The sequence below is a fragment of the Micromesistius poutassou genome (assembly GCF_964030765.1).
Source record: "Micromesistius poutassou genome assembly, chromosome: 24".
Taxonomy (NCBI): Eukaryota; Metazoa; Chordata; class Actinopteri; order Gadiformes; family Gadidae; genus Micromesistius; species Micromesistius poutassou.
Window position 1 is genome coordinate 2,179,249 of NC_140294.1, and position 22,500 is coordinate 2,201,748.

Below are 22,500 nucleotides of genomic sequence, written 5' to 3' on the forward strand. Positions count from 1 at the left end.
GGGAACGCTTCGTTTTGGAATGCAGCCCGGCGATGTCGTATTTTAACCGCCGACATTAAAACGTAATGGAAGTTAATGGAGGATTGCATCGCGTGGAGTTTCAACGCGAGGCGGGACCCTGTTGGGTGGGGGGGGGGGGGGGGGGGGGGGGGTGGTGGGGGGGAGGGGAGGGGAGGTGGGATGGAGTGGATTAATGGAATCAGACAGACAGGAGCTGAGATGTTGCGTACAGATGAGAGGAGGAGAGGGGAGGGGGGGGGGGGTGGGGGAGGGGAGTGGGTCAGCGATGGCATCTGTTCAGACAGAGTCCCGCTTACGTAACCGCGGTAACACGCCATGTGCCACGGATGGACACTTGCAATCTTCTCAATGGCGGGGCCGCGCTCCGCGATGCGTTGTTGTTGTAACACACACACACACACACACACACAATGTATTACAGTATAGTTCATGCAAAATATGTATCCCACAGAAAGAGCGAGCGATTGAAGGGAAATGTTGGTTTCTAGTGAGTTATACTTCAGATCACGTCACTAAAATTGCAGCACTATTACCTTCATGTTCTAGATGCCTGAGGTGCCTGTCATTTAGACGGTTGATCAAAAAATAACGATCACACTGTTCTGAATGTTACAGTCAATCTCATTTTCACTTCTATGAAGACCCAGTATTCAGCCAACTTGCTCAGCCCACCGTAGTGTCACATCACAATCACTCTGCGTCAGCAGACACCTTAATCCAAAGCGGCCGACAGCCAATCAGACCCATCCCATCACAGAGCAGGTATCCCAGAATCATCCCGTGCTTGAATCCCAGAATCATCCTAGGCCCCTCCCACCAGTGCGGGATACACCCACCAGTGGTCCAGCAGAGATGGGGGTTACCTTCCGGGCTGGGACAGATGGGTTGTGACGGGATGGTGTAAGCTGGAGCGCCGCCAAGCGTGGCCCTGTCCACAGGGTGTTCCCGGATCAGCGACCAGGAACACCGCTCCGCATCCATAGCATCCTGGACTAGCGTCCTCTTATGTTTCATCGGACGTGACGGCCATTCGTGTCTTTGTGCACGGTAGGGTAGCGGTTGACTCCCAGTCAGAAAGGGCCGTAGACTTGAATTGTACTTGCATATTTTGCAGACACAATTCAATCGATGCATTTTTCGTGAACATGGAAAAGCGTGACGCCAGGTTGGTTAAATAGTGCGTATCCATGGACGAAGAGGTAAGAGGAGACGCAAGGCAATAAGGAGTGGAGAGTTGGAGTGGTTTGCAGAGAATGCATCTGTCGAGTTTTGTGCCGAAAGGTTAAAGATGGAAGGAGAGCGTGAGGGAGAGTGAGATTGTCAGAGAGTGTCAGAGAGTGTGATGAAGTGCCAGAGAGTGTGTGAGAGACTAGATTCAGACTTAGATATTAGTCTAATCCGACTTTAGATGAATGTCTAATGTTTATATATAATAAGAGCTGAAATCTGGATGAATGGGCCGTTTCACCGACTCATGGCATCATATTTGTTTTGACCAATCATGTTGCCGGAGTCGCGGATCTGTAAGCACGTAAATGGCGAACACAGACTCGGCCAGCAGTGGTAAACTTTAATAAAGTGTCTGAAAAGGTTTCAAATCAACACCGCGCCGACTGGTCAAGCATACGCTTATTAAAATCCCTTCCTGAAAGCTTCATCCACTCGTGTGAATGAATGTTCCTTGGATGAAGACTCTGTGACAAAGACTCAAGAGTTTCTGCTGTACCAGGACTGCTGATCCCAGATCAGGGGAAACAGTGTGGTTTGTGTTGATCAAAGCACCGTCACAGAGAGATCCAAGCCAGCCTTCACCCTGTGGAAGACAGTCTTCATCGGTAGTATTGTAACTGCGTGTTGTCGTACCGGCATTTAATATTCAGTTTGATTTCTAGTGCGCCTTCGTTAGATCGCAATACTGATGCTGGCATCGCACGGCAGTCAAATATCAGCTTCCTGACCTCAGGTATTCTGTAAACATGATACTGAACCCGGACACACACACCCAGACATGCTACTGAACCCGGTCACACAGACTCAGACACACACACACACACACACTACACACACACACTCATATGCCCTCAATAATACGTGTACGGTGCACACAAACACACGTAAACATATAAAGACACGCACGCAGGTACGGACACATACACGCACACCCACACGCACACACACACACACACATACACACACACACACACTGTGTTGCACGGTGTGTCCTTTGCACAGTCACTCAATATGAGGACTTTTGTTTTGAAAGAGGCTCTGACACCAGACCCAGAACGCAGTGTGTTTGTTTGGCCTGCCTTGACTCAACAAGCCCGGCTCCCTCTTAGGTAACAGGGCCTCGGCGGGGGCCTGACAGCTCTTCAGCGCAACGCACTCAACCACGGGGCCCGCGCGCACTCACACACACACACACACACACACACACACACACACACACACACACACATCGAGCACGGGTGTGTGTGAGCGTGTGCGCATCAGCGTTGCAAATCCCTAAAGGGCAGGGGGCGGGGGGCTGGGGGGAGGGATGGCGGGGCGGGGAGGGGGAGGGGGAGGGGGGGGGGAGATCGGCAGCGCGGATTGGCCGAGGGATGATTGTCAGAAAACATTTGATGCTGTCCTCTGGACACGCAAGCTGTCAGAGAACAGACAGACGCCGACGAGAGCAGGGGGAGCTGATCCGAGCTGAGGTGTGCTCCGCGTTGTGTCTGCGTGCGTTGCGGGGGGGGGCTCCTGGTCGCGGTCCCGTCCCTGGTCCTCGTCGTGGTCCTGGTCCTGGTCCTGGTCCTGGTCCCTGGTCCCTGGTCCTGTGTTTGCGAGCGGGGCAGCTGTTCAGGTGGATTCTACGGGAAGCGGAACTGTGTCATGGGAGGAGGAGAAGCGGTTGACAGACTTGGCTGAGGAGAGAGAAACCAGGGTGCACTCTTTCTATTTATCTCTCTCTCTCTCTCTCTCTCTCTGTCTCTCTCTCTCTCCCTGTGTCCTGTCTAACTCTCTCTCGCTCCCTCTCTGTCTCTCTCTCTTGCTCTCTCTCTCTCGCTCTCTCTCTCTCTCTCTCTCTCTCTCTCTCTCTCTCTCTCTCTCTTCCACTATTTCTGGCTCACTCTCTCAGGCTCTCTCTCTCTCTCTCTCTCACTCACTATCTCCATTCCTCGCTCGTCCTTGCTTGCGTGCTCTCACTCGAGCTCGCATCCTATACACTCATACACACACTCACACACACACTCACGCACACACACACAAACACACCTAGTCTCAGCATCGCCGCGGGGCCACATATCCGTACGCTCTCATCTTTCATCTGCGGCAAAACACACGGAAAAAAGAGAGGGGGTGTAGCGGTTTCCCCCCTCGCCGGAGAGCGACCATGCTCTCCCTGGACCCCCACAACGGATTTGTTTACCAGGTAGGTCCCAACTCTCTCTCGCTCTCCCCCCCCCCCCCACCCCCCACTCTCCTCGCTTGTCTCTTCCCCCCCCCCCCCCTCCCCTGTCCGTCCGCCGACCGTCCCGGCCAGGGGCCCGGATCTCAAGGTTGTTCCAGGACCCCCCCCCCCCCCCCCGCCCCCCCAATCCCGGGATCACAACAACAACACAGCAGACATCCCGACGCCGTTTTGATCGCCGTGATCGTAAACGGCGTCTGAATTGTCGCGGGGTGTCGGCGCGTCGCGAGACGACATTCCAGCCCCCGGCGTTCTTCGCGTGACTCTCTCTCTCTCTCTCTCTCTCGCCCGACGTGCCTGCGAGGCTTATAGCTCGCCGCTCGCGCGCCGCGCGATCTCACATGACAGGCAGGATAGCGCACACATCGTGGCGCTAAAGACCCCTGCCCTTCGTCCTGCCCGGGTTTGGCTCAAGGCTCGCGTTGTCTATCGCAAACTTGTTCACGAGCGCGTCGGTGTGTGTGTGTGTGTGTGTGTGTGTGTGTGTGTGTGTGTGTGGGTGTGGGTGTGGGTGTCGCCGCCTGCTAGCCTCCGGCGAAGCCACGCAAGAGCTACACGCTAGCTCCCGCACCTGGCGCTCCGTTCATGTATAGTTAATAAGGCATCGCCACGGGCACCGCTGCTCCTCCATGGCTCACCAGTGCCAGGTTGAATGTGGGAGGTCCCGGGGAGGTCAGTCAGCAGATGGAGTCGTGGCAGGGGGGGTGGTGGTGGTGGTGATGGTGGTGGTGGTGGCGGTGGTGGAGTCAAGGAGTGGGGGCTTACGGTGTATGTGTTGGCTCGAGTGGAATGAGGGGGTGGGACGGGGTGACGGGGAATTCAATCCATTATGCCGTGATGGAGTGGTGATAAGGGGGGGGGGGCTAGGGGCGTCTTGCTCAGGGGACGGCGGTTAATGCGTATAGGACATCGGGGATCGAGACCCAGTCGTGTACGACTGCGGTCACCCCGCCCACACTTTATCGCTTGGCTTTTGTCGCTGAGGTGGGTCGGCCCGGGGTGGGTTATAGGCTTTCGTCGTCGCTTCGACCGGGGGGGCTCGGAAAAGCTCGGTTCGAGTCGCTCCACGGACTGTTCCCGTTTGGGCCGGTCGTTAAGTGAGACGCCTACACTACGCTAAAACCCACGGACCGCCTTCCCACCCCGGGATGCTGCGACGGCTGATCCTGCCGGGGCCATTACCACGGCAACCGTCGCCATCTGTGGGGCTCAAAGCGGCCGCCACCAATCACAGGGGCCGTGTGTGTGTGCGCTGACCGTTAATCCCCATCCCCCCCCGCCCCCGTCCCCCTTCTCCCCCCCCCTCTCTCTCTCTCTCTCTCTCTCTCTCTCTCTCTCTCTCTCTCTCGGCTGATAGAATCCCACCTGGCTTGATGTAGCGTGTAGCGTTGGCCACGCTGCTAAATCAGCCTTTACAGCATACACACAGATTGACATCAGAACCAGTTTCGTATGGCCGATTTTCTTTCCGCTTGCCACGTCACACGCTCTCCACGACGTGCTGCCGGTGTGCCCGCTGTGGCACGGACCTCACGGCGCTTGTGTGCGCTAGTCCTGAATAAGCTGTTTCTAGGGTACACCACGTGCCCTGCTTTTGAAGCTAATGTAAACATTCATCATCCCCCCCGACCGCTCCGTGCGTCACCCCCCCCCCCCCCCCCCCCGAACCTCAGGGGAGAGATACCGTCCGGAAGACCTACAAACACATCCCAGGCTAGCCGGCGGCTAAGCTAGCCTAGCTCCCGGGAGCGGGCGCGCTCTCCTACAGCGTTAGCGGCGCGGCGGTGGGAACGGAGCGCTGTGTGAATCAATCCTATCGGAGCTTCACATCGCCGGAGGCCGGTGTGAATATCAGTTTTGCGAGACAGAGATCTGTTTGTATAACTGGCTTTGCTCTCCGAAGGATAACATCAGGTGATAGCGGAGCTGTTCCTCCATTGTTGACCACCTCAGCGGTCTCTCTGCTTCGGCGCCCCCCCCCCCACCCCCACCCAGCAGTTGGGTCGCGTTAGCCTGTCATCCGACACCCCTGGGCCCGGGAGAGACCAAGCTATGTGGACGGGGAGGACTTTTACTTTCGCTTTGTTTATCTGCGGCCGGGTGCTCCAGCCCCAGTCTCTCGTAGTCTCTGGTGAAATCAGCGTGGCTGTGTACGTATTTAATACACAGTTAAATGTATGGAAGTGTGGGTACAATCGGGTTATTACACAGAAAGCCCTTGAACGGTGCGATATTGATAGAGGCAGGGCAAGGAAAGGCAAGGCGACTTTATTTACGTGGCACTTTTCATACACGACGGCAGACTCAAAGTGCTGCCTCGCGAATTACGTTCGCTTCGTGAGGATAGACAGACATACAGACTTATGTCTGTATGTCGGTTTAACGCAGACAGACAGACAGAGAAAGAGAGCGTCAATGTTTGACAATCAAATGTAACTGTCATTGAATTAGTCTCTCAGACTGCTCTGAGGCGTACGTGATATAACCAACCCCACGCTGGGGTTAATTCGTTGTCTATTGATCCCGGCGGTTCTGACATTCGTATCATTCCCCTATACTGTCGGCCTAAATCCATCGGTGGAGAAGAGTTGGTGTGGAACTAGGATACTAGAGATCCAGATCTGTCTACAAGTTGTTTTCTAGTAGTCTTTTGCTTGTGCTCGGCACTCTTGTGTCAGAGGCCCAGGGGTAGAGGCAGCAGGCTTAACGACGCACAGCGGTATTGCTAAAACATGGATGATTGTCTGGTTAATTGCCAGTTAATTAAACGACCGGCTCCCGCGCGGAGGCGGGGCCCGCCGCTACACAGGCGAGCCCGCGCTGACTGCCAGCCCGCGTAACGAGGTAGCGCGCGTGCACACAGAGAAGCAGCGGTCGTGACTGTTTGTTATGCTAGCCCTTGGCTCACCGCGGTTTAATCGTGCGTTCTGGGGCCAGGGGCCAGGATCTGCGGTCCTGGGTACACTGACTGTGTTGACCCTGTCCACGGGGCCCCCCGTAAACAACAACAATAACGTTCACTCTGATATGGGACTTTTTTTTTTTCGTTTTTTACAAAATGCCCCCATACTAGAGCTATTTTCTGTATTTTCGTCGTTGTTGTTATGATGCAAGGGCGTTATGTATGACATGACACATGGTGTACAATGTAGCAGGTGTTGAGTTTGGTTTTTGGGTGTAGCTCAGTCTGATAAGAGATCAAAACTGTTATTGTGTTGGCGACCTTGAGAACTAGGTCATCTGATGAGGACAGGTTAAGGCTTCCCGAACGTGACTACAACTCAATGGAGGGCGGTTACCCTTTCCAGGAAAACCTATCAAACTGCTTTTTCTCCATCTAGTAATGAAGTCATAGTCATAGTCTATTGGTGCTTTAGTCCTAGAGACTCACAGAGCGCAGCGCATCCTAAACAGATTACAAATGAGTCTTTAGGTTTAACGGCATCATGTGGTTTCACACACACACACACACACACACTCACGTGCACACACACACACACACACACGTACACACACACACACACACACACAAAGATGTATCAACCAATCAGAAATTGTGGTAGGATGCGTTGGGTGTTTGTCTGTGTGTCTGTATGTTTGTCTGTGTGTGTCTAAGTAAAGCTTGGGTTATAACTGTGAGTATGTTATGTGTGTACCCAGAAAATACAGTAAGATTACACCGTATGTACGTGGTTGAATGTATGTGCCCGTGTGTGTGCCCGTGTGTGTGTGTGTGTGTGTGTGTGTGTGTATGTCGTGGAGGTGTTTTGTTCCATTATGTGCTTCATATGTACAGCCCTGCAAATCAATAGGCTTATGTAAGCCTGCCGCTTGGACTCTTTGTCTCCGGTAAAGTAAACATATTCTCTATGCAGAGCGGCTCCCGGTGTGAATACATTATTGCGGTATCAGGGAGCAGCCATGAATACAGAACAGGCTGGAGGATCACTCTGGAGCTCAAGGTCACTGCTTTAGCCTGAAGGTCATGGCTCCCTGCTTAGCATCGCACCACACGCGAGCGCACACTAACACGCACGCGCACACACACACACGCGCACGTATACACATACACACACACACACATCCTGCACGCAAGACACACACACACACACACACACAGAAATGCACACACACCTCCTGCACGCAGGACACACACACACTCATACACACACATACATACACACACACACACACACACACACACACACATACATACACACACACACACACACACACACACACACACACAGAAATGCACGCACACGTCCTGCACGCAAGACACACACACACACACACACACACACAAATGCACACACATTTCCTGCACGCACGACACCTACATACACACGCGCGCGCGCACACACCCACACACACACCCATACACAGTCGTAGCGAGAGACCCACAGGTTCACACTGAGACCCTCTCAAAAACATAAGCCCCCCCACTCAAACCCAGTCAGCATGCGACAAACGCAAACACACAAAGACAAGCACCGATACTCTCACGCACGCACACGCTCGCACGCGCACACTCTGCAAGCCCTGAGCCTGTGGTGTGGCACTCCCGCCACAGCGGTGCATCGGCCCTTCTCATTCGCCGCTCGGGCGAGTCAGACCACTGCCCCCCCCCCCCCCCCCCCCCGAACACACCACGCGCTCGTGGTGGACCAGACACGAAGCCAGCGGCTCTGGCGCTTTAGCGTCAGCAACGCCGCTGCTGCTGCTGCTGCTGTGTCGTGATGCTGGCGTGATGCCATGGTGCCATGACGCCGTTTGGGGTCAGCATGTCGGCATGCCGGCAGGTGTCTCCGTTTCTGTTGCTTAGGTTTATATTTACATTTGGGGCGTTTAGCAGACGCTTTTATCCAAAGCGACTTGCAATCAGTACATTCGTCGTAAGAAAGTGAAACAATATGTCGCTGTCGGTACAGTAAAGATGTTCATAGATAGGACCAAGTGCAAGCACTCACAGTCGCGTGGTTGACCCATTCCCCGTGTACAGCAATGACAGCAAGCTAATGCTACACAATCAAGTACTATGAATAAATACAGCATACAGTAAGTGCGTACATGAAGTGCGTACATAAAGGGCCAGGACGTACAACATACAATAGCGGGCGGGGGGGGGACTGGATGGGGACTCTAGCTCTAAGTCTAGCTCTAGCTGGTTTGATACTATTACTACGTGTACTATAACTACTACAACTATACTATACTACTATTAATCAAATGACTGATATTTCGCATTTCAGTCGTCGCACAAACAAAACATTTGATTGATATGTAACGTCTGATGGCAGATGAGCTTAAATCTGCGGGTACTGCGCTTTTCACTTTGTCACACACACACACACACACACACACGCACGCACGCACGCACGCACGCATGCACACACACACACACACACACACCCACCCAAGCACACAGACACATACCCGGACACACACACACACACACACACACCCAAGCCACGATCAGGGTCAAGGAGTCGTGACATGACAGACCATGTTTGCACGCTGTCACACTGTGTGACGTACACATCCGTGGCAGGCTTTCACTTATTGACGTCCTGTTGAATTGACAACACAGCGGACGAGGTTATCGATTCCGTGTCACCGGCCCTGCAGTAAGGACCATGTATAATTAACTGCGTTCCTCTGCACAGTTCGGCTTTGATTCGTAACGGCAGTTCTCAAAGTGCGACGCGGGCGTATGCCATGGTCGGTTACGGTACATGGTCAATTAAATGCATTATTTACATACTGCTTGAGTATGGATACATAACGACAGGACACATTTTTTAGAATGATTACTATGTGCTGGCTGTTGACGGCTCTTTAATGACATTCAAGCACCAGTGTATTTCTAATTAGAAAAGGTCTCATTGAGATTCCTTAGCAGAACGAATAGACTCGATTTGTATTTTCCACCGTCTTAGCAACAATGCATTCCTCCCGCTTACGACGAGTGTCGTGGTTTTATGGAGCGACGGCTAAAGACTCAATCGTATCATAGTTGCGATCAACTGCTGTCGTTTTCTAAAAGCGCGTTAAAACCAGAACCCGTGGTTGAACTTTTCACACAATACATCTTAGTGTCTAAACAAATCGACAAATCCCACAGGGTGGGATCTGCTTTTCTTCTCCTTTTTTTTTTCTTACGTGAACAAAGTAACAAACATCACCAAAAGGAGTCAAGAGATCGCCGTGATTTTTGTCGTGACGTCACCAACGGACCCAAAAACACATGTTTCCATGGCAGCCTGGGTCGAGATGAAACCCAGGTTCCTGAGTCGGCCCGGGGGGGCCCGATTTAGACCCTGGCTGCTGTTCTCACGGTACCAGAGGGGGGGGGGGGGGAGGGGACGGCCTATCACTGAGACTTAGCAGTGTTCCTCCCAGAGGGGGGTGTCCTGGGGGTGGAGGGGGGGGGGGGGGGGGGGGGGCGGGGTCCCCCTGAGATAGCCATCGTCCCAGACTGTCACTTACTGTTAGATCAGTGCTGCGACAGGACTCACAGGACTGGGAACACTTTCCTTCTCTCTCTACCGCTTGCCTGCCCTCTCTCTCTCGCCTGCTTCTCTTTCCTAGTGCTCCACTTTGTCCCAAAGTCTTTCTTTGTTTTTCTCTCCTTATTTTTTACGTCTTTCTTTCTTTCTTTCTTTCCGTCTCTCTGTCTGTCTGTCGATATTTCTTTCTCTTTCTTTTCTTTGCTACTTTTTGTCTTTCTTTCTGTCTGACTGTCTTTCCTTCCCTCCCTCCCGTCCTTATTTTATTGTATTCCTCTCTCTTACCTCTCAGTCAGTCACTCTGTCTCTCCTCCCTCGTCAGCCTGGACAGGCTGGGGTTCTGTCCACTAGGAGGAGCGGGCGAGAGAGGGGCGAGAGAGGCTGTGGTTGTGTCCACCAGTAGTGAGAGAAGCCCGGTCTGTAAGTATCGTGGCTGAACGGCCTGAGGATTGAAAGGCAGACACAGAACCGATCACACTCGGGGGCGAACGATCTCTGTGATAACCATGAGGCATCTGCCAGGGACAAAGAACATCCCCAGACTTCTAATGTATCCTTATCTACTTCTGGTGCGTGCGCGTGTGTGTGTGTGTGTGTGTGTGTGTCTGTGTGTGTGTGTGTGTGTGTGTGTGTGTGTGTGTGTGTGTGTGTGTGCGTGCGTGCATGTGTGCGTGTGTGTGTGTGTCTGTGTGTGTGTGTTGTGCATGTGTAAGCTCACAACATCTGTCCTGTAAGCTATACATCTTAACGCTACGGCGTCTCGCACATGGCTGTGTGTGTGTGTGTGTGTGCGTGTGTGTGTGTGTGTGTGTGCGTGTGCGTGCATGTGTGTTTGTGTGTGTCTTAATCCGTACAGGATTTCTCTCCCTGGACGGCAGAGCCCGGATAAGATTCTCCTAAAACACGCAGATACATAGCTTTAAAACCTGGTTCAGATCACCAACAACAACAACAGCAGCAATAATGGCATTAAAATAACAACTCTTTATAATAATAATATAGATTTTTTATTGTTATCATCATTAGTAGGCTGCTTTAAAAGCTTTTAAAGAACTTTTCCGAACAATTGACAATGACAATGTGAATCATTTTCGGGTCAAATATGTGTCACACAATAAGAACCACACAATAGAACAATGAGGCAATAAAGTGGAAGGCGATAAGGAGGGATGGAGAAAGTGTCCTTTACAGAGCGCTGTGGATGGATGTGAGCCTTAGGGTGTGGCTGTTGGCACATATGGACATTTGTCAAGCGTGCCCATGGTATGAGAGTGGTTGGATTACGCTCTCACAGAGTCTGACTGGCTGAGCCCATCCTCAACAGGTTTTTTGGTGATTCGGCAGGTATCGCCTGTTGTTGCCTCTGAAAATCACGGTTTACAAGGTACAAGGTATCTTTATTATCCCCGTGGGGCACAGCCAGCAGTAAAAAAAAGTAACAGCAAACACATAACGGATAAGATAACAGATAACACAACGGATCACATTTACATGTGGTTATTGACCAGACTGATGGCAGCAGGCAGAAATGACTTTTTTCAACCGGTTTGTTTGGCAAAGTGGCGGCTTGGATCTGCGCAGAGAGGGGGTTGAGAGGGGGTTGCGTCTGTTGTTGCTTTTGGAAAAGTTTATCGAACGGCTTTATCGAACAATTGAAGACTATCACGATTTGCAGACTCAAGCAACGATTGAAGAATTTGTCACAAATGCATCCTGTGGCTTTGTCCAACAGAATCCACGCGTCTGATGTATGTGGCTATTGTTATTTTACCCGATTACGATCGTTGTGTAGCGACAGCACCGCAGGGGAAGTCAGCGATAAAAGAAAGAGCGATGCATTAGCTCCTTGTTTTAGTCGTATAAAAAAAAAGGCGATAAATCGCACTACACACAACTTACTTTCACGCCAGCGGCTTTCTCCAAATCGTTTTCCAAAAAACGATTTTTAATTTGTAACACATTTTGCATTTTTAACACATTTTAGCTCTGAGCTCACGCGACGACGAGCTAATCCTCGTCGGCCGTCCGTCGCTTCTTTCTTCTCCCGGCGGTTTCCAATCCCAGAGAGTGCCGGGGGGGGGGGGGGGGGGGCGGCGCTGTAGGATTACCACGGTAACACATCATGGGGTGGAACACGATTCACGGGGGCTTTAGGTCAGCACACAGCGGGGCGGGTACAGTGTGTTGAGATGAACTGCGCCCCCGTGTCTCATCACAGGAGCGGCGGTAGCTCAGGAGAGTAGAGCGGGTTGGCCGGTACACCGGAAGGTCGCTGGTTCGATCCCCGGCCCCTCCTAGCTCAGTGTCGAGGTGTCCCCTGAGCGAGACGCCCTCACCCTGACTGCCCCCCGACGAGCTGTGCTGTCGCCCGGCGTGGGTTGACTCCGCCGGCGGTGTGTGAACGTGTGCATGAATGGGTGAATGTGAGGCAATGTTGTAAAGCTCTTTGGATAAAAGCGTTATTTACTGTTAGTCCATTCACCATATATCACAGGTGACACGCGCCAGGGTTGGATTTGAGGGCCGCGTGGAAAAAACAACATTGTTCGGAACACATACGTACTTTAAAGTGACGTGTCGCGACAGGAAATGTGAATATGAGGGGCGAAATGTGGCAGGATGTGATAAGATGAGAGGCTCACACATCACCGAGCTGTGTGTTAGCATGTTGCAGGCCTCTCTCTGAAAGGCGGTGGAAATATGACGATAGCAATTTTGACCAGCTGTTGTTGAGTTGATGAGATCATGATTTTGCCTGGTTTTTTTTTTTCACGACACGTTCGTTTCGTTTCATTTACGTCAATCATACGACGTGACTCATTTTTCAAAACCATCAAACCACAATCGTGTGCGTGTTTGTGAGAAAGTGTGAAAGTAGCTCACAGTGGATGTTAAAATGACGGATGTCACGGTGGCTTTAACCAGTGACGGTCGCCGTCAAAGGCTTTAAGTGCCGTGACCCAATTTCACCGGTCATCATTCATAATAATGCACCGACTGTAACCGCGTATCCTTCCTGTTTCATCACCTTTTGCCAGTGCTACAGCCGCACACACGCACGCACACATGCACACGCACACACACACACACACACACACACCACCACGGGTTTGTAACAGCTTCCATTGTTTGAATCACGTGTGTTATATCATTCCTAACGTGTATCTGTGTCGTATTGCCTACCTCTCTGTCTCTATCCATCACTTTCTCCCCATCTCTCTCTGTCTCTCTCTCTCTCTCTCACGCACACACACACACACTCCATCACGGATCTGTAACAGCGTTCGTTGTTTGAATCGCGCGTGTTACATCACTCCTAACGTGTGTCCGTGTGTGTGTCGCCTGTGCCCGTGGACACACGGTACAACGCGCAGGGGGCCTTTTGACTCTTTGTTCTGCCCGGCGGTCGCTGGTGGAGCCGCGGCCGTCCTCCGGTATCGATTGGGCGCGCCGGTGGGCGGCGTACCGCCGCGTTCAGACGGTTGCCGCGCGTGTTTTCCACTCAGCCTGTGTGCGATGGGTTCTCCTCCCTCTGGGACCTATCGACCAATGCCGCTCGCTTGTTTCCGAACTGTTTCCGAGGACATTAAATATTCACCGTCGGGGTGAATGTACGCCGACCCGACGGCTGACTCCTCCCCCCCCCTGTCCCCCCGCCCTTCCCCCTCTCCCCCCTCGCCCCCTCCCCCCTGCTTTATTATTATTATTTTTTTTTTTAGGTCAGCTCTATTTTTAGACATGGAACCTGACGGAGCCTGAATCCTCCTCTCTCTCTCTCTCTCTTTGTCTCTCTCTGTCGCTATCGCTCTCTTTTTCTCCCTCTGTCTCTATCTCTCTCTCTCTCCCGCTCTTTCTTTCTCTCTTCATCTCTCTCTCTCTCTCCGTGTATGTAGGTCTCTGTCCCCACCTCTCTCTCCATCTATGTCTTTCTCTTGAACTCGCTCTGTCTCTCTCTGTAGGTTTCTCTATTTCTGTCTCTCTACCATTCTCCTTTTAGATGGCTCTACCGCTTCATCAATCTGTCAGCTAATAAATAGCCAGTAAATGTAAAATCTCTCTCCCTCTGCGGCTCTCTCGCTCTGTCTCTCTCCCTGTATGTGCATGGGTGTGTGCCCACACGTGTGTGTGTGTGTGTGTGTGTGTCACTTCCTCTCTGTCTCTATCTATCACTTTCTCACCTCCCCTCTTTCTGTCTCTCTCTCTGTCTTTCTCTCTCTCTCTCTCTCGCTGTCTCTCTCCCCTTCTGCCTCTATCTCTCTAAATCTGTCGTTCTTATATCTGTCTATCTCCCTGTGCCCACGCATTTCTGTGTGTCTCTACCTCTCTGTCTATCTATCACTTTCTCCCCATCTCTCTCTCTCTGTCTCTCTCTCTGTCTCCACCTCTCTCTCTCTCTCTCTCTCTCTCTCTCTCTGTATCTTTACCCACTGAACCTGGCTGCGGTGTGTTCCTGCTGTGACATCACGTATCTGGGCTCCCTCAAAAGTGACGATAAGGCTGATTAATGGGTTTCAATGCGTTTGTCTGTTTGTCTGTGTGTTTGTTTCGCAGAGAACAGATGAAGAGGCGGTGGTGGACCGGGGGGGAACGCGCTCCATGCTCAACACCAACTTTGAGAAGGAGGAGCTGGAAGGTAACGGCGTCACCCGGACAACAACAAACCAACAAACAAACAACAAACCAACAAACAACAACAAGCCAAACGCACCTTGACCGCGCACAATCCTGCCCGGTTCCCCTGTTTTGTCACCGTTGTGTGTCGTAGTGTACCCATTTGAAGCTAGGGTAGGCAAATTGTATTGTTAAAGCGTGTTTGGTCATATTTGTGACAATTCTCCGAACATCCCGACAGCAATCACTAAATCAACTAGCTTTGACCGAAAAAACAACAACAAGCCGACACAGGTGATGGTTCATTTGCATAAAGAAGCCTTAGGTCTCAATGACACTTCAACACGGTGACAGCCTGAATAGTGGACCAATCGCGTGTCCTCACTCTTCACATCTCAAGGGGCGCTCTCATCCTGCGATGCTGGGCCATTGCCATGGTTACCGCTCTGCTTTTGGCGCCGTGGTAACGGCGACGCTGCGTCAGCCCATCGGAGACGCGGGAAATCCTTTGATCCGCACAGCCCCCTATTCCTCCCCCCCTATTCCTCCCCCGACCCCCCCCGACCCCCCGACCCATCTCTGTCGCTCTTTACTTCTTCTGGAAATGTTTCCTCTAAATGGAAAAAAAATGGAACGTCAAATCGTCACATCGAGATTTGATGTACCACTTTTTTCTTTTTCTTGTTCTGGTTAAAAAGTCAGGCTTGGGGTCAACCTTAAATATACGTCTGACACTACACTGAGTGGCAATCGACAAGAGATCAGAGAGTTCTAAAAAAAAAAAAAAGTCCTAATCGGATCACGGTGAGTATTTCGGGGGCCGTCGGACGCACGGACGTCACGGCAACGTGGTGGAGGACGAGGGAAAGGCACAAGAAAACATTATTCCATGACATCAGCAGAGGCTGACGCCCGGAGCATCTGAGCTATTTGTATGAACCCCCCCACCCCCCGCACCACACAAACGCACGTACGCATGCACACACACACACACACACACACACACACACACACACACACACACACACACACACACACACACACACACACAAATGCACGCACGCACGCACGCACACACACACACACACACACACACACACACACACACACACACACACACACACGCACGTACGTACGCACACACACACACACACACACACAAACGCACGTACGTACACATGCACACACACACAAACACACACGCATGCACGCATGCACACACACACACACACACACAAACGTGCACACACACACACACACACACACACACACACACACACACACACACACCACCATAGCCCATCATGGCTCACTGATCAGTGCTGGGTCCTGGACATTTCTAGACCGGCAGGATGGTGTCGTCGAAAGGTTCTGCGTTCGAGACCCAATGTGGGCAGCCGAACCCCCTCCACCTGCTCCCTAATGACGTGTATCTCAATGAGAACTAAGTAGGGAAAAGGCACAAAGCATACAAAGCTCTGGTTGCAAAGTGAGATCCAATCAAGTCTCATAAACGGAAGTCACCCCAAGGTAGCAACGTCAGGACTCAGACGCTGATCATTACAGAGCTGCCTGCTTCTATACTCCCACGGTCCGTCGACGCACACAGAGGAAAATAGGCCGGGTGAACGCAATATAATCCGAGCGATAATGATGTCGGAAAAACCGTTCAAATGCACTGCTTAAAAGGCCCACGTGCATCACAACCTCAGACAGCAAAAAAAAAAAACTGCACTTTGATTGCGCCGGGCGCGTTCATTTGGATCGGTGTGTCAAGGCTGTCGGACACCAAAGCACTACACGTGTTCCCTGATCGACCAATCAGAGATTACTCACTGCGACCCCCCCCCCCCCCCCCCCCCCCGTGGAGAAGGGCACCGCGTTTGCCGAGCTCCGGGAGGACTTTTCTTCGCACGTCTATGCGGATCTCCTGCATGCATAATTCAACGGAGTCGAGTGGTTTGGGCTTTACTCACCCCGCTCCCTCGTAATCTGATATTATCCAGGGAGGATTGTGTTCAGTAAGTGGGCGGCAGTGGCTCAGAAGGTTGCTGGTTCGATCCCCCCCCGGCTCCTCCTAGCTGTGAGTTTCGAGGTGTCCCCTGAGCAAGGCGCCCTCACCCTGACCGCTCCTGACCTGAGCTGGCTGTCAGCCCTGCGTGGGTTTTACTCCGCCGTCGGTGTGTGACCGGATGAACGGTCGCAAGTCGCTTTGGATAAAAGCAAAGTAAATCTAAGCACAAAGAAAAGGTGATGAATCGGGGGCCGACAGAAGTTGAACTGGGTGAATGTAGCGCAAAACTTAGGCCAAAAAAAATCTAAGTTTGTGTATGATTAAGTTAGGAGATAACCATCGACTGTTATCTCCTAACTGGAGATAACAGTCATCTCCTAACTGGAGATAACAGTCGTTCTTCCGGGAATCGAACCGCGAACCCTGGCAGGGGTGATGCTGTCCTTTCCGCAGCTGACGCCGCACATACTGCTGTCGCGGGCGTTCAGGCTCTGGGTTTGCGTATGGCCTGACACACATTGAAGGGAACACTGTGTTGTTAATATTACACCATAAGTTAAGTCAGGACGACACGAGGCAGACAGGAAGTAGCCGGTGGCCGGCAGAGACAGGAAGTAGTGAGCGCGCCGTCTCGGGGCCGCCAGGAGAGAGGTCACCGGTCCGCTTGGATTACCATCAGGCGGGCCCTGAGGGCGCACACACACACGCACACACGCACACACACACACACACACACACACACACACACACGAAGTACAATCAAAAAACGACACACACACATGTACAAATATATCACCAATATCACAAACACGCACATATGCAAACAAACACAATGGATGTGGACAAACACGCACACGCACACACACACACACACACACACACACAATAATGTACAGGCTCACACATGTGCACACGCGCAAGCGGACACACGCAAGCAGACGCGCACACATGCTCATGCCTACACACGACCATGCAACTACGTACACACAAATGCACGTTATCACACGCACGAATGGGCACGAGCCATGGTGAGCACACGTGCACATTCTTTTACACACACACACACACACACACACACACTGAAACGTACACATGTTTGTGCGCGCAGATGCACACAACGTTGGGATCTCTTCTGCGCCGGAGCGCATGTCGGCCTGGCCCCCGTCAGCCGAGAGAACACAGAGTCTCTGCTCGCGTCTCCTCCGCAAGACAAGCGCCTTATTTTAGCTCCTGACTCATCCCCTCGACCGCTGTTTCGTAATACAGCATTGCATTGTGGGTATCGCGTTACAAAGTGCAGCGGGTCGCTTTCACAGAAGGTTTGCCTTCGACGCGAATCGCTTCTTGAATGTTTAAACGATGTCTGAACTGATGTTTTTGGAGTCAATAAATAAATAAAACCCAACGCAAGAAATGGGCACTTTAAAAGCTTTTTCTGTGAGGATCCCGGCCCACATGTTGAGAACCACTGCCCTGAGGCTTACGGTTAGAAATATGCTGTGTTAGTGTTGCATAAACATACAGACATATTGCAGAGATGTAATGAGATTTTCAGGACAAAAAGAAAAGAATGCAAATGCTTAAATACATAAAAAAAAAAAAAAAAAATAGAAGTAAAACTATCATCACTACTACTATCACTACTAACTATTAGTAGCACGGCTCCAACCTCTGGTCTTTCGGTCTGTCTCTCTCTCTCTCTCTCTCTCTCTCTGGGGTCTCCAGGTCACCGGACGCTGTACATCGGGGTCCACGTGCCGCTCGGCAGGAAGTCCCACCGGCGCCACCGCCACCACGGACACCGGCACAGGAAGCGCTCCAAGGAGAGGGACTCCGGCGTGGACGACGGCCACGAATCCCCCTCCCACAGTACGTCTCATGGCCGGCACGGAGACGTGCGTTCCGATCGGCGGGATTGGGAGTCGTTTTGAGGTCGCCGTTGGGCGCTCCCCCCCCCCCCAAGATCTGAGCGGGGCGCTTGTCTGACTTGTGTGTGTTTCCTCCGGCGACGGAGGAACACGCTGTCCGCCGCACACATCTTACCGCCGTCCTGTTTGTTCTTTTTCTCGCCCTCCTCCTCGTCCTCTCCTCCCCCTCTCCTTCTGCCACCATCTCGCTGTCTGTCTCTCTCTCTCTCTCTCTCTCCCATGTTCTCTCTTTCGTCCTACCGCTGTCTACATCTCTCCCTCTCTCCATCGCCCTGTCTCTCTCTCTCTCTCTCTCTCTTTCCATCGCCCTGTCACTCGCTCTCTCTCCATCTCCTTTATCTCTCTCTCCTCTATCTCCTTTATCTCTCTCTGTCTCTCCCTCTCTCTCTCCATCTCCTTTATCTCTCTCTCACTCTCCATCTCTCTCCATCGCCCTCTCTCTCTGCCTCTCTCCCTCAATCTCCTTTATCCCTCTCTCCCCGTCCCTTGCAGCAGACACGCCGGCCCAGAGGGTGCAGTTCCTGCTGGGGACGGAAGATGGCGACGAGGAGCACATCCCCCACGCCCTCTTCACGGAGCTGGACGAGATCTGTGTCCGGGAAGGAGAGGACGCAGAGTGGAAGGAGACGGCCAGGTACGTCCCCCCCCCCCCCCCCGGTGCCCTGGTATACGACCGGGTCGGCCCACTAGCGCAACGCTGCTCATTCTGCCGTAAGCTAACATTAAGCCAATGGCAAACTTAAGGCTTTAGTTGTGGTTCCACGGTTGACGCAACGCAAGGGGAGGGTTTGCGGAGCCGTTACGTCCTCGCGGACCCTCCTTGCGTCTGCCGCGAGGGCCTGACGTGCGCCTCCCGAAAATGCTTTACCTTGCGTCGTGGCGAAGCGGCAGCAAGGGCTGTGATTGGTCCGCTGACAGAAACGCCGACGCAGAAACACAAAACAGGTTCAGGACCGCGTCGAGGCGACTGCGTGGTCGTTGCGTTGCGTCGACGTGGCACCATAACGCAGCCAAATGGTCAATTGACTCCCGAGCTAGCAGTCAAGTAACGCTAAGCTAACAGTGAACTTGCGCTAAGCTAACACCCGATGTGGCGGTGCAAAATGGCGGGCTCTGTGAAAGAGTGGATGTAGATATAAAGGGGCTCGTTCTAAAGATAACGGAAACACGACGGTATTTTCATGGGATTATACACTAAACATAATAATGAATAATGTATTTCCTGCCATGGCTGCTCCGCTAGATGCCACTAAATTGGACACACTGCCCCTTTAAGTATCAGGTAAGGGTTAGGTTACCTGTCATACACCTAAAGTTCGGAACGCAGTGATCGGAATTGAAAACCCAGTACCTTTCAGATACTTAAAACAGCCTAGCCCACCTCGTCCAACCGAAAAGCGCTTCGGTTGGAAGCTATTTTACCAAAGCGACTTACAATAAGTACATTCGTCAGAGGAAGGGGAAACAATATATTACTGACAGATAGGAAGATGGGAACTTTATTAATCCCTTAGGAAGGTTCTCTCAGGAAATTGCACTTCCAGCAGCAGCAAACAGAATGTTACAAGTAGAATAAGATAGTATAAATAAAGTATAAATGTGCAAAAGTACAAAATACAAAATGCAAAAAAATATATATGCAGGGAAACTATATCCGTGAAGAATAGTATAAAAGCCAATATTTACATGCGGGAGTGCTTAAACAGTACAACAACTCAGTGCAAGAAAGCTCGTCGGTACAGTGAGAGCCTCTTACGACTTCTTTCGTTGACGATTCCCCGAACTCCAGGTGGCTGAAGTTCGAGGAGGACGTGGAGGACGGCGGGGAGCGCTGGAGCAAGCCCTACGTGGCCACGCTGTCCCTGCACAGCCTGTTCGAGCTGCGCTCCTGCATCATGAACGGCACCGTCATGCTGGACATGAGAGCCAACTCGCTGGAGGAGATCGCAGGTAACGCACCCTTAACCCTCAACCCCAACCCCCGCCCCCCTCGCCCCGCCCCCCTCCCCGCCCCGCCCCCATCATCATCCGTAACCGGGTCACCAGCGAACAGACCTCTGAAGAATAAGTCCCGCCTTCCCTCGGTCAAATGTCTATGGCAAATAACATGGGGTTTATGAATGATCGTACATAACAGACTCTGTAGGTGGTGGAGAAGTAAAATCTGCCAAGGGAACCGGAGCCTCGGAGGTGGGACTTATTCTTCAGAGTTCTATGGTTTCGTTACGATGAACTCAGCCAGAAGTAACGTCCACACCGGAGTTTGGCCCGGGGACTCGAGTGGACCAATGAAATCGCAGTCGGCAGAGGACAGGAACCAACGAGGACAGGGGGGGGGGGCGGGATTAGCAAGACACTCACTCCTCATTGGTTCGTTTTCATAATTCACCCCCGATGACAAAAGAAGTAAGACGATTGTTTGGATTGGACGTCTTCAACGTCGTAATCTCAAAATGACGGTGTAATTATTGATTAGTACAGAGCTAAAAGAATGATAATAAGTAAATTAAATAAATAAAAATCATTGCTCTCTCCCATAAAGACAATAGTTCATATTAAAAACTAGTTATTACACTCAAAACAAAATCTAAAAATCTAAAAAAGTTAAAAACCAAACTGAAAACTTAAAGTCATGGGTTTGCCAGTCAAAGCCTAGAAATAAAAAAGGCAGCAATGACTTGTAGATGTCCTTTGGGCCCCGGGGGGGGTGAGGGCTCGGCTGGGAAAAGGGACACTGCGTGTATCGGGGGTTTAAATACTGTTGTTAGTGAGTCATCACTAACACGGCGGTGGCGCTGCGATGGCCGCGATCCAATCAGCTTAGCATCTGCGACCGCATCCTCCGCAGGGGGGGAGGAGTTTGGGCAGCGCACGGAGAGTTAGACGGAGAGGAGATTTAACCCGGCGGAGTCGCGTTGTTGTGTCGCGCAGCTTCCTGTCGAAATAATGAAATAAAAGCGCGACCCCGCCCGCTCGGGAGAACGCTGATCCTCGGATGACGCAGACGTTTTATTACTCTGTGTTTCTGAGAGGGTGTGGATGGCGGACGGGGTGTATCGGGGTCAGCGCACCGGGTTCATTACCGATGCAGACACTCTGACACAGCACTAGGTGTTTGGACTCGCTGGCCGGGGCGCAGGCTCAGCCAAAAGCACAATGTCCTGCTACTCTCCCATTTCTTCCACCATTTCCCCAACAAAGATTCCCTGTTATTCCCATCCAGCACCGTGTCTTCCTCTGGCTTTGTGTGTGTGTGTCTGTGTGTGTGTGTGTGTGTGTGTGTGTGTGTGTGTGTTGTTCTTCAGACAGGACACTAATGATACTCCTTTCACTCTGTCTCTGCGTGTGTGTGTGTTCGTGTCTGTGTGTGTCTGTGTGTGTGTGTGTGTACGCGCGTGTGTGTGTGTGCGCGTGCATGTCTGTGTGTGTACTTGTGTGCGTGTGCGTGTGCTACATGTACGTGTGTGCGTGTGCATGTGTGTGTGTGGCATGCATGCGTGTATATGCGTGCGTGCGTCAACGTGTGTGCGCATGTGCGTGCCTGTACCTGCGCGTGTGTGTGTGTGTACCTGTGTGTGCGTGCGCTTGCGTCCGTGTGTGTGTGTGTGTGTGTGTGTGCGGGTGCAGACATGGTCCTGGACCAACATGACCTGTCCGGCGCGGTGGGGCCCGAGGCGCGGCGGCGGATCCGCGAGGCGCTGCTGAAGCAGCACCACCACCAGAACCACAAGAAGCTGGCCAACCGCATCCCCATCGTCCGCTCCTTCGCCGACATCGGCAAGAAGCAGTCGGAGCCGCACTCCATGGACAAGAACGGTACAGGGGCCACACACACACGTAGAGAGACACACACACACACATAGAGAGACACACACTCCATGGACAAGAACGGTGCAGGGGCCACACACACACACATAGAGAGACACACACACACACATAGAGAGACACACACTCCATGGA

The 22,500-nt window shown here is 52.1% G+C and overlaps 1 protein-coding gene across 1 annotated transcript in view; it reads left to right on the forward strand.

Moving 5' to 3' along the window:
• Positions 1-22,500, forward strand: part of LOC311369755 (sodium-driven chloride bicarbonate exchanger-like) — a gene marked incomplete at both ends in the record, with an annotated part of 40,443 nt that overhangs the window by 1,189 nt on the left and 16,754 nt on the right. Inside the window, 5 exons of the mRNA XM_084487963.1 lie at positions 14,539-14,620; positions 18,338-18,481; positions 19,036-19,174; positions 20,330-20,490; positions 22,168-22,356. Coding sequence (XP_084344089.1) covers positions 14,539-14,620; positions 18,338-18,481; positions 19,036-19,174; positions 20,330-20,490; positions 22,168-22,356 — 715 coding nt within the window. The remainder of the gene's footprint in view (positions 1-14,538; positions 14,621-18,337; positions 18,482-19,035; positions 19,175-20,329; positions 20,491-22,167; positions 22,357-22,500) is intronic.